The sequence below is a fragment of the Sus scrofa genome, chromosome 2 (assembly GCF_000003025.6).
Source record: "Sus scrofa isolate TJ Tabasco breed Duroc chromosome 2, Sscrofa11.1, whole genome shotgun sequence".
Lineage (NCBI taxonomy): Eukaryota > Metazoa > Chordata > Mammalia > Artiodactyla > Suidae > Sus > Sus scrofa.
This window is the reverse complement of record NC_010444.4, coordinates 133,781,307-133,794,005: the sequence shown is the minus strand read 5'-3', so window position 1 is coordinate 133,794,005 and position 12,699 is coordinate 133,781,307. Positions and strand designations below refer to the sequence as shown.

General features: G+C 39.0%; 1 protein-coding gene across 11 annotated transcripts in view; it reads left to right on the top strand.

Moving 5' to 3' along the window:
- RAPGEF6 (Rap guanine nucleotide exchange factor 6) overlaps positions 1-12,699 on the top strand; it is a 243,169-nt gene that overhangs the window by 157,428 nt on the left and 73,042 nt on the right. For all 11 annotated transcript variants that reach the window (XM_021085403.1, XM_005661629.3, XM_021085410.1 and 8 more), the window contains 4 exons: positions 463-615; positions 6,281-6,445; positions 9,934-10,041; positions 11,668-11,871. In XM_021085403.1, the coding sequence (XP_020941062.1) occupies positions 463-615; positions 6,281-6,445; positions 9,934-10,041; positions 11,668-11,871 (630 nt within the window). The remainder of the gene's footprint in view (positions 1-462; positions 616-6,280; positions 6,446-9,933; positions 10,042-11,667; positions 11,872-12,699) is intronic.

Genomic DNA, 12,699 nt, shown 5'->3' with positions numbered 1-12,699 from the left:
GGTCTGCGACCTACACCACAGCTCAGGGCAGTGCTGGATCCTTAACACACTGAGCGAGGCCAGGTATCAAACCCGTATCCTCATGGATATTAGTTGAGTTCATTACCTCTAAGCCACAGCAGGGACTCCATGCTTTTGTTTTTTAATAGAGGAAAGAAATAGGAACTTCCGAGTTGTTGTTTCTAACTTACTCCTGCTTCATGTTTTCTTTGCATAGTGTCAGTTTTGGCAGAAGTACATGCTCACTTCTCTTTTTAGAGCAGAATCCGAATAGCTTTTACTTCTTTGGTCTCTTTGTGCACGGATTATTTATTTCACCTTGACTTTTGTTAAGGATTAAAGAGATTAAATAAAAAAGAACTGATGCCACTTGAGTTCTTACCTTTGTGTTCTGCCTTGGTGCATAGTGATATATTTATGTATTATAGGTTCATTAATTGTCCCCATGTTGTTCTCGGACAGTTTGTCTGCATAGCCCAGCAGGATTATTGGAGAATTTTAAATCATGTGGAAAAAAATACCCACAAAGTTGAGGAAGAAGGAGAAATTGTTATGGTACATGAGCACCGTGAACTAGATCGAAGCGGAACCAGGAAAGGACACATTGTAATCAAGGTGGGTGGTTTTTTACTTACTATTCTGGTTCCTGATAGAATAAAACTTTAATCTTGTTTAAAAACTGAAACATTTTTTGAGGCGTGCAATATAATTCACTAACTTTGGGATCTAGTGTAAATAAATGTATTTGTTCTTTTGACTTTTTCTGTTTGTTTTGTTTTTGTTTTTGTTTTGTTTGTTTGTTTGTTTGTCCTTTTGCCATTTCTTGGGCCGCTCCCGCGGCATATGGAAGGTTCCCAGGCTAGGGGTCTAATCGGAGCTGTAGCTGCCAGCCTACACCAGAGCCACAGCAACGCTGGATCCGAGCCGCGTATGTGACCTACACCACAGCTCACGGCAACGCCGGATCATTAACCCACTGAGCAAGGGCAGGGATTGAACCCGCAACCTCATGGTTCTTAGTCAGATTCATTAACTACTGCGCCACGACGGGAACTCCCCACTTTTTCTGTTTTTATGTATTTTATTTATGAAGAGTGACATTGCCGTTTGATATCAGTCTGGAAGGATATTATTTAGAATACACCTGTCATAGTTTTCCTTCTCAAATTTATTTTATGATCCGTTGATAATGGAGGTTAATTTCATCAAAGACAGCAATATTTAGAAACAAAACAGAAATGGAAAGAACCAGTCATTAATGCAGAAAGACTCCTAATGAAGATGCATAGTGTTTACTGGATCTCTGTGGCATGGAAATGGACATTAACTTCTCTGACCCTCAATTTTCTTATCTAAAATTGGGGACGATAAGGGTTTATTAGGGTAAATGTAACCCTTCGCATGTTGTAGAGTCTGAGTATTAATACCCATACTGTTTTCCCGTCTCTGATTCCCTCTCTCTTGCCTTCTACTCCCCCCATCCTCCTGTCTCTTAAACAACTTCTAGATATAAAATAGAGCAGTTATATTTGAAAGAGAAGTAAATTCATAACCTTTTTTTCTTTTCAAACCTTGGTTGTAAAGTGAGTAAGTGTGTTATTTTTCATTACAAATGGAGCACCTTATTTAAATAAGAGGAACTGGTGTCAGATCAGATATTCCTCAACACTGTCTTTTTATTTTCTTAAACCATTAAGTGTAAGCTTTCTGTGTAGAAAAGTTGAACATGTGTGGACTGCCATAGGCTATCATCTTATGAAGGGTCATGTCGAGCCTTATTTTCTATAATTTTAAACTTACAGAAAAGTTGCAAGAACAGCACTCTGACTCCCATCCCCCAACTCTTTGTATTTCACTGAACTTTATCTATCATCATCACTCTTTTTGAACTTTTGAGGGCAATCTTGAAATGTGATGCCTCATCATTCCTAATACTCCATTGGGTATTTCCTGAAAACAAGAACACTCTCCCATATATACACCATAGAACCCTTCAAGTTAGGAAATGGACAGTGATATAAAACCATTCAGGCCACAGACCCTATTTAGATTTTTACCAACTATCCCAACAATAGCTTTTTTTCTCTTTTGGTGCAGAATCTCATCCAGGACATGGTTGCATTTAGTTGTCATGTCACTTAAGTCTACTCTAGGAACAGTCTTTCCTGTTCACATTCTCAGCAGTTTTAAAGAATACAGACCTTACAGTCTGTGGTATGACCCTCATCCTGGATCTGTACGGTGTTTCCTGGTGCCCAGACCAAAGTCATGCTTTCCTGGCAGGAATTCTGCAGAAGTAATGTTGTGTTCTCAGTGCGTGGTCTCAAGGAGCATGTGCCCATCTATCCCAGCCACTACTGAAGTTAACCTTCGTCTGGTCATGTTAGTGTCTGTCAGTTTTCTTCACTGTAAAGCACCTTTGTAATTAATGAGCATTTGGAACAGAAATGTTTTGGGGTAGTGTCACTATGTCCTACAAACCACCATCCACCACTCTTCATTTCAGTTGACTACTCCTGCCTCAGTTCTGTTATTTTTTCTGCATTTTTTGTAATTCTCTAAGAATGAGCACTCTCCCCCCCGCCCTTAATGGTACTGTTAAGGGCTTGCGTATTGTATTCCCTTACCGTCAGTGTTGTTCTGATCATCAAATTGTCTAGAGTTGGCCAGTGGGACCCTCTTAGGCTCACTCCTGTATCCCTTTGACATGTCCCAGTCATTTGTTAAGAGCTTCCTTATTCACTGGCAAAACAGGATATTCCAGGCTTATCTTTTACTTTTCCTGCTCCTACTTTGGAATCAGACATTTCTCCAAAGAGCTCTGCATTTAAAATCCAAGATCTAGGAGTTCCTGTTGTGGCTTGGCAGCTAACGAATCTGACTGGCATCCATGAGGATTCAGGTTCGATCCCCAGCCTTGCTCATTGGGTTAAGGATCTGACATTGCCATGAGCTGTGGTGTAGGTCACAGATGTGGCTCGTATCCTGTGTTGCTATGGCTGTGGTGTAGGCTGGCAGCTCTAGCTCCGATTTGACCCCTAGCCTGGGAACCTCCATATGCTGTGGGAGCGGCCCTAAAAATCAAAGCAAAACAAAACAAAACAAAAACAACATTTGGGCTGCAAACTATTATATATAGAATGGATAAACAACAAGGCCCTATTGTATAGCACAGGGAACTATATTCAGTATCCTTGATAAACTCTAGTGGGAAAGAATATGAAAAAGAATGTATAACTGGACACTTTCTGTATACCAGAAATTAACACAACTTTGTAAATCAACTATACGTAAATAAAATTTTGTGGAAAAGAAAATAGGAGTTCCTGTAGTGGCTTAGTGGTTCACAAACCTGACTAGTATACATGAGGAAATGGGTTTGATCCCTGGCCTCACTCAGTGGGTGAGGATCCAGCATGCTGTGAGCTGTGGTATAGGTCACAGAAACTCCGCCCGGATCTCGAGTTGCTGTGGCTGTGCCATAGGCCAGCATCTAGAACTCCCTAACATGGGAGCTCTCATATGCTGCAGTCACAGCCCTAAAAAGCAGAAAACAAAACAAAAAACAAAAACAAAAACCGCGTTGATCAGTTCCACCCCTGACTTAGCTATATACACGATCTAAGAATAGGAATGACCCGTGGTTGTCTTGTCCCTTAAATAGGTGATTTAAAGAGCATTTCCTCTGACTTTTTTCTGGAACAATGATTTCCAATCTTTTTTTTTTGTCTTTTTGCCTTTTCTAGGGCCGCACCTGTGGCATATGGAGGTTCCCAGGCTAGGGGTCTAATTGGAGCTGTAGCCACCAGCCTACACCAGAGCCACAGCAATGCGGGATCCGAGCCGCATCTTCAACCTACACCACAGCTCATAGCAACATCGGATCTTTAACCCACTGAGCAAGGGCAGGGATCGAACCTGCAACCTCATGGTTCCTAGTCGGATTCGTTAACCACTGAGCCATGACGGGAACTCCTAATCTTACTGTCAGTTTGTACACTTTTTTATTTAAGAAATTCTTAAATAAAAACATTGTTAGCATTTTTCTTTTTGGCCACACTCACGGCCTGTGAAGTTTGAACCCACACTACAGCAGCAACTCAAGCCACTGTATTCTTTTTTTTTTTTAATTTCTATTTTTATTTATTTATTATTGTTATTTCCCCAATACAGTTTTTTTTCTACTGTACAGCATGGTCACCCAGTTACACATACATGTATACATTCTTTTTTCTCACATTATCATGCTCCATCATAAGCGACTAGACATGGTTCCCAATGCTACACAGCAGGATCTCATTGCTAATCCCTTCCAAAAGCAATAGTTTGCATCTGTTAACCCCAAGCTACCAGTCCATCCCACTCCCTCTCCCTCCTCCTTGGCAACCACAAGTCTATTCTCCAAGTCCATGATTTTCTTTTCTGTGGAAAGGTTCATTTGTGCTGTATATTAGATTCCAGATATAAGTGATATCATATGGTATTTGTCTTTCTCTTTCTGACTTACTTCACTCAATATGAGTCTCTAGTTGCATGCGTGTTGCTACAAATGGCATTGTTTTTGTTCTTTTTATGTCTGAGTAGTATTCCATTGTGTATATATACTACATCTTCTTAATCCAGTCGTCTGTCAGTGGACATTTGGGTTGTTTCCATGTCTTGGCTATTGTGAATACTGCTGCAGTGAACATGCGAGTGCATGTGACTTTTTTAAGTAGAGTTTTGTCCGGATATATGCCCCAGAGTGGGGTTGCTAGGTCATATGGTAGTTCTGTGTATAGTTTTCTAAGGTACCTCCCCACTGTTCTCCATACTGGTTGTGCCAGCTTACGTTCCCACTAACAGGGCAGGAGGGTTCCTTTTTCTCCACACCCCCTCCAGCGTTTAGACTGGTGTGAGCTGGTACCTCATGGTAGTTTTGATTTACATTTCTCTAATAATCAGGGATGTTGAGCATTTTTTCATGTGCTTGTTGGCCATCTGTGTATCTTCCTTGGAGAAGTGTCTATTCAGGTCTTTTGGCCATTTTTTCCATTGAGTTCTTGGCTCTTTTGCTGTTGAATTGTGTAAGTTACTTGTATATTTTAGAGATTAAGCCCTTGTCAGTTGCATCATTTGAAAGTATTTTCTCCCATTCTGTAAGTTGTCTTTCTGTTTTCTTTTCGGTTTCCAAGCCACTGTGTTCACAACACCAGATTCTTAACCTGCTGCACCACAAGAAAATTCCAAGAACATTGTTAGTATCAATTTATGTTCACCATGCAGTGATTCTGACAAATGGAATTGTTTCGGTGAATGCAACAACTGAAATTTGAGGTTATGGGCGACGATTGGATTTTGTATTTGGCTTAACATATTGTTTATGTACCCACTTTTTTTTTTTTGTGGTCTTTTTACAACTGCACCCAGGACACACGGAGATTCCCAGGCTAGGGGTTGAATTGGAGCAGCAGCTGCCAGCCCACACCACACCTCAGCAATGCGGCATCCAAGCCACGTCTCCTACCTATGCCACAGCTCATGCCAGATCCTTAACCCACTGAGTGAGGCCAGGGATTGAACCCGTGTCCTCATGGATACTAGTCGGGGTTGTTAACCACTGAGCCACAAGGGGAACTCCTGTGTACCCACTTTTGAAAAGGCTGCAGAGGTAGTAAATTTTAACACTGATTCAGAAGCTCAAGGAGAGCAGTCGGTAAGTGTTGCTTGCATTTCTTTTTATAAATTAGGAATCAGGCATGCAGTTAATGTAAAAACTATCTTTAGAACTTCTGGTTCCTCTGGTGAAGTAGAATAGAGAAACCATAGAAGAGGAAACTTCTATTCTAGGAAGTAACAACCGTTATAAAACAAGCTATCTTGAACTGCTACATTGCTTCTGTAGTCTGGGACAGAAGAGAATCTGAGGATGATTAAATTTTAAGGAAAGCTTTATTTATTTACATCATACTTATTTAATACTCACCTCTTCCTTCTCTTGACTTGAGACAGCTGTTGCATTATCCCCCAATGCAGTGATAAAAATGCTGATAAACGTAGCTACAGCTGAGTAAGTGCTGATGTGCATTGTATTCCTCGGCTGCCTCTCTCTCTAAACCTCTGCGTGCTGGTGGTCTACAACCTGGAAAGACTATCTGCTCCCATGCTGAGGGTTTTAAGTGATACCCCCCTTTGAGGACTTCTGTAATAGAATGGCTGCAAAGGGAAGTCATCAGTAGGAGTTCTTTGGTTCCTGAGTTACTTGTTTACTTTTTAATTCTTCCCATCTTTTGGTTTTTAGGCAACACCTGAGCGTCTCATCATGCATTTAATAGAAGAGCATTCCATTGTGGACCCAACTTATATAGAAGATTTCCTATTAACTTATAGAACATTTCTTGAGAGTCCTTTGGATGTTGGGATCAAACTCTTGGAGTGGTTTAAAATTGACAGCCTAAGGGATAAGGTTAGTTTTATAAATATAAACGGCATGAAAGTGATTTTAACCTTTAAATTTTATCACCCCCAAACCTTTGCAGTTGGTAAGTGTTTGTTTTGATAAGGTTTAATTCACCTAAAAAGTTATTGAGTCATTATAGACATATCTCTGCTTAGTTACTTTTTTGACAAAATAGTGTGTTAAAAGTGGGTATTTTGCCTTTTAAACAGCAAAAACTGAAGGGCTGTGCTATAACTGTAAATTCAGAAAACATGATACATGATAGTATTTCTGTACTTACCAAAATTCTTGGTTGTTTCTGAGATCAGTAAAATGGTTAAAAGTTGTTTAATAGTGTAGAAAGTATATTCACCATGTTAATTTTTTTCAAGAGAGCTTAGATTGTTTGTGAGCTCCCAAATAGAAATACATTGATTTTTCTGAGTTAACAACTTTATGATCATTTAAAACAGTTTGTCTTTTTAATCTTAATTGATCACTGCTGTAACTTATTTAAATCTAGCTCTGAGTATTTCGTGTGTGTGTGCGCGCCTTAAATATTTTTGCTCTTATAAATAGATTATCTGACCTTATTTTTGAGATGTTTGTACTTTTCATGGAAAGACTAGTAATAACTCAACTACTGGTAGATTATTACCAGTAACTACTTCAGTACCTGATAAGAAGCTAGTTATTTTAAGAAAAATAAAATTTGGGGCATAATTGCCTGAAATGAGTTATACTTTAAAGACAATAAATTACATGTAGCTGAACTATGGAATTCTATTGTTTGGGAAACTGAAGTGCCCAAAACTACAGGCTTGCCTTCCCCCTGCCTTCGGAATCGTATATAGTTCCTTAGGTTGTTGAGGAAATGAAGGCGTAGTGGAGAGTGAACAAAAATACGATTTAGGGACAACTAGATAGTCACATGTAAAAGAATGAAGTTTGGTCTTTACCTTACCCCATACTCCATATTAACTCAAAATGGATCAGATACCTAATATAAGAGCTAAAACTCTAATAATCTTCAAAGAAAAGAAGGGGTTAAAAAGTCATGACCTTGGATTAGGCAGTAGTTTCTTAGGTATGATATTCAAAGCACAAGCTTGAACAATGGAAAAAATAGATGTATTAACCTTCATCAGAATTAAGACCTTTTCTACATTTAAAGGAACTATCAAGAAAAACAAGACAACACATGGAATGGTAGAATATATTTGTAAATCGTATGGGTCTGATAATGGTCTAGTGTCCAGAATGTATAAAGAACTCATACAACTCAACAGCAGAAAGACAATACAATTTAAAAATGGACAAAGGGGAGTTCCCGTCGTGGTGCAGTGGTTAACGAATCCGACTAGGAACCATGAGGTTGAGGGTTCGGTCCCTGCCCTTGCTCAGTGGGTTAACGATCCGGCGTTGCCGTGAGCTGTGGTGTAGGTTGCAGACGCGGCTCGGATCCCGCATTGCTGTGGCTCTGGTGTAGGATGGTGGCTACAGCTCCGATTCAACCCCTAGCCTGGGAACCTCCATATGCCGCGGGAGCGACCCAAAGAAATAGCAAAAAGACCAAAAAAAAAAAAAAAATGGACAAAGGACTTGAATAGACGTTTCTCCCAAGAACGTATGTAAATAACCAGCAATCACACGAAAATGATGTTCAGCGTTATTAGCACAGAGTAACGCAAATCAAAACCACAATGAGACTCTGCTTTACACCTACTAAGATGACTTTAAAAAGGAAAGGAAGGAGTTCCCATCGTGGCACAGTGGAAACGAGTCCAACTAGGAAGTGTGAGGTTGCGGGTTCGATTCCTCGCCTCACTCAGTGGGTTAAGGATCCAGTGTTGCCATGAGCTCGGATCTGGTGTTGCAGTGGCTGTGGTGTAGGCCAGCGGCTACAGCTCTGATTAGACTCCTAGCCTGGAAACCTCCATATGCCACGGGTGCAGCCCTAAAAAAAGACAAAAAAAAAAAAAAAAAAAAAAAAAAGAAAGGAAATTACAAGCGCTTCAAGAATGGTGATGTGGAGGAAACGAAGTTCCTATATACTGCTTGTAGTAATGTAAAATGGTGTGGCTGCTGTGTACAGCAGTTTGTTTTCCCCTTTCTATAGTTGCACCTGCCATTCATGGAAGTTCCCAGGCCAGGGGTCTAATCAGAGCTGCAGCTGGGGCCTACACCGTAACAACACTGGATCCTAGCTGCTTCTGCAGCCTACATCACAGCTCGTGGCAACGCCGGATCCTTAGCCCACTGAACGAGGCCAGGGATCAAACCCACATCCTCACGGAGACTGTGTCTGTCAGGTTCTTAACCCTCTGAGTCACAATGGGAGCACCTCTTCAAAAAATTAGACATGAAATTGTCGTGAAACCCAGTAGTTCTACTCCCGAAATATAAACAAGTATTTTATAGCAGCAGTATTGACAATGGCCAAAAAGTGGAAACAACCAAAATATCCATCAACTGAAGAATGGTTGACAAAATATGGTATAGCCGTATAATTAAATATTATTCAGCCGTAAAAAGAAATGAGATAACTGATAGGTGCTGTTACATGCATAAACCTTGAAAACATTATGCTAAGTCAAAGAAGCCAGTCAGAAAAGGTCACATATTATATGAAATATCCAAGTAGACAAATCATGGAAAAAGAAAAGCAATTTTATGGCTGTTAGAGGCTGGAAGGAGGGCAGAATGGGAGGCAACTGCTTATTGGGAAAAGAGTTTTCTTTTGGAATGATGAAAATGTTCTGACACTCTGTAGTGGGTGTGTTTGTACACCATTGTGAATGTACTGAATCCCATTGAATTGTACACTTTAAAGTGCTTATTAATATGTTGGATTTTTTGTGTATTTTACCACAACTTTAAGAATACACAAATTACTTAGATTGTTAGGCACATTATTCAGTTCAGCCTCCATCTGTTAGTTTGTAGCTTTTCTGTTAATCTGTGGCACAAAGTAATAAATTAGTTCACAGTCTTGAAAATTCACAGTATTTATGAAGGGAGTTTTAAAGTTTTGTTACAGTTTTGATAAAATGTGTACTCAGCTAAAGAAACACTTTTGACCTTTGCCTGAGCTTAGAAGCTTGCATTTTTAAGTTACTGTCTGAAATACACATTCCATGTACTTGCACCCGAAGCGTGTGGAAGTTCTCGGGCCAGAAATCAAACCTGGAAGGCAGCTGAGACCTGTGCCACAGCTGTAGTGGCATGCTTCCTTAACTCACTGTGCCACACAGGAACTTCCCCGTGTACTTCTTACATGTTAGTATACAGGCTTGTGTTTTGTCAGTGAGGAAGCAGAGTCTTGGCTCTTTCAGGAATCAGAAGCTCAAAACCATGCCTCTCTATTAAAATAAGCCTTTTATGTGTGACAAGAGGGCAAAGGGGTTTGCTCTAAAGCTCACATCCCCCTGTTTTGAACATGCTTTTGGAACCTATTTTTGCATAAGGAATGCCTCTTGTGTAATTGTATGCTCCCTCTCCCCATGTTTCTACAGGTAACACGGATTGTGTTATTATGGGTAAATAATCATTTTAATGATTTTGAAGGTGATCCTGCTATGACTCGATTTCTGGAGGAATTTGAAAAAAATCTGGAAGATACAGTAAGGCTCATAAGAATTTTTTGTTCTTTAGAATTTAAGAATTCTTAACCACCCACCTACCCTCAAAGAATAGCAACTCAGAACAGCTTTCATTTTTTCGTTTTGAATGTCTGTTCTGAGAACTTCCAAATCTGTATTCTAGACTTCTGCTCATCCTCTGCCACTCCAACCCAAACAAAAATTGGGCTTCTTCCAAAGTCTTCACTGATTTAGGGGTACATAATGGATCTACGTTAGACTTTCTAAGTCTCCCTTCTATGTGTAATATCAGTTGTTCTAAACATACACTTAAGATAATACCCTCAAGGTCTTTTTAACTTTCACAGTAGCTATTGATAAATACGTTTTATTCTCCCTATTAGATGTAAAACTTTGAACTGCAGTTGGGTTGTCTGCTCCAGGCAACTTGAAATTTTAGAAAGTAAATAATAATGCAGCTCAGGAGTCAGATTGCCTGAATTATTCGCACTTTACCACCTGGTGGTTATGTGAACTTGGACAAGGTTGTCCAGCCTTACTTGCCTCTGTAGTCTTATTTTATAGATAGTAGTCTCTAGATTATTAGGATTGTTGTGAGGTATAATGAGCTAATGGAAATAAGAATCTGAGCAAAATCTGGCACATAGGAAGTTTTCAAGAATGATTGTAGTTACTCATAGAGTAGAAGTGGATTAAGTTGAATAAAGATGGGGAAATTGGGGGACTTTTTGTCCCTTTCCTTATGTCTTGGTTTCTTGTAGCCTTTGTAGTAGCCCATCTGCTCTATGCAAAATGGGGAGAATGAACAGGGAATTTGATTAAGAGGCCCTGGAAGCTCACCATCATCATTTGGCCCTTCCATTGCTAACTATGTAAATGTTCCACGGGTTTATGAAAAACAGAAACTGCCTTACCATCAAGGGATTTTTTTTTTCATAGTAATTGAGTTAGTTATCAACTATTTATTGAATTCTGCTTTATATTCCAAGCTATTATATAGGATTAGAACAAGTATAAGATTTGGTTCCTACCATGAAAAAAAAAAAAGTAGCTTCTTGTTAAGGACATGAGATGTACACTTAACACACAATTCGATAATAGTTAAAATAATTAAGCTGGTATTAGAACTTGGAAATTAGAATATTACTAAGTTTAAAGAAGATCTGAAATAAAATAGCAATAGTATTTCTGGAAGAGATGAAGACTTGAATGTGTCTTTGAATATTAGACAGTGTTTAGAAAGGTGATTCAAGTCCTTTTAAAGTTTCAAATAAAGTTTTCAAAAGATTCTAGTTTTATGTAACACCCAGGAGAAAAGCAGGGTAGTAATGGGATATGTATTAGGAAGATTCAGAAAGTGAAGAAATAATTTTTTTATCATCTCTCTCTCAATAAGACATCATCTTGGAATCTTTTCTAGCCTGTCATTGTCTAGACATTTTTAAAAACCGTATTAAGAGATCTTTAGAGAGCTCAAGGGGTAGAAGGTTTCTCTCCCTCACTTTTATTTACCCCTGCTCAATGTGTTCTTTATTTACTCTGTATTTCAAATATAGCTCGACTTCTAATAAAGTTAGATGGTTTTTAAAAAGCCTGTAGAAATAGATACATAACATTTATATATCTCTTACCTTTTCTACTTTCTAGAAAATGAATGGTCATCTCCGGTTATTGAATATTGCTTGTGCTGCAAAAGCTAAGTGGAGACAGGTTGTGCTGCAGAAGGCTTCCCGGGAGTCCCCTCTGCATTTCAGCCTTAATGGAGGGACTGAGAAAGGATTTGGTATTTTTGTTGAAGGTGTAGAACCTAGTAGCAAAGCTGCTGATGCTGGACTGAAACGTGGTGATCAGGTAAGTAAATAACCAGTGACTTAAAAATTAAGACTTCTTATAATTAATGTCTCCTACTTTTTTTCTCATCTGATAGTTCTTCAAGTAAGCATGATCAATATAAGGAAATATTTTTTCAAGCCTCTTTTTAGAGGCAGTATCTTTAAATGGTTCACTTTAAAAACGTAATTGCCATTCATACCTTACTGTTAATGGAAAATTTGATATAGTATATCTGGAAACAGCCTAATAGTCCCTGTCCGTCCTCCAAAAATTAGGAAACTCTATCTGCCAGCAGTTGCACAATATTGCAGAAAGACTGGTATGTGAGTTGGCACACTTGCTTGCTTTGAAAGAGTAAGTACTTCTGTCCATACCACTCTAAAATTAAGTGGCCAAAGATTACTGTAAATGATGGTTTCAGTTTAAGTAATGTTCATATGGTAACGGAACTATATACATAAGCCGAGTGAGCCAGGTGAGGTCTAGGCAAAGAAATGAGATGCTGGGAGGAAATTGATAGGGATTTATTCTCACCATATAGGTAGCAGTTAACTGTTGAATGGTGTGCTTCACAGTGAGGTTCGTGACAACCTTCGTACTAAAAAACAAATTCCTAGACCCTCTTCAGTCTTAATAATCTTATTACATTTTCTAGAGATGAGGACTAGAAATCTGATTTGCACAAAGCTCTCTAAATGGTTCTCGCACATACCAGCACATCAGGCTGAATGATTCTGGAAGCTTAATATTTTCCATTTAAAATTTGTTGTTCATTCATTCAGACCCTGAATTTATTTTACTTTTAACCAAATCATGCTGTAATTTCTAAAAATTATAAGGGCATGG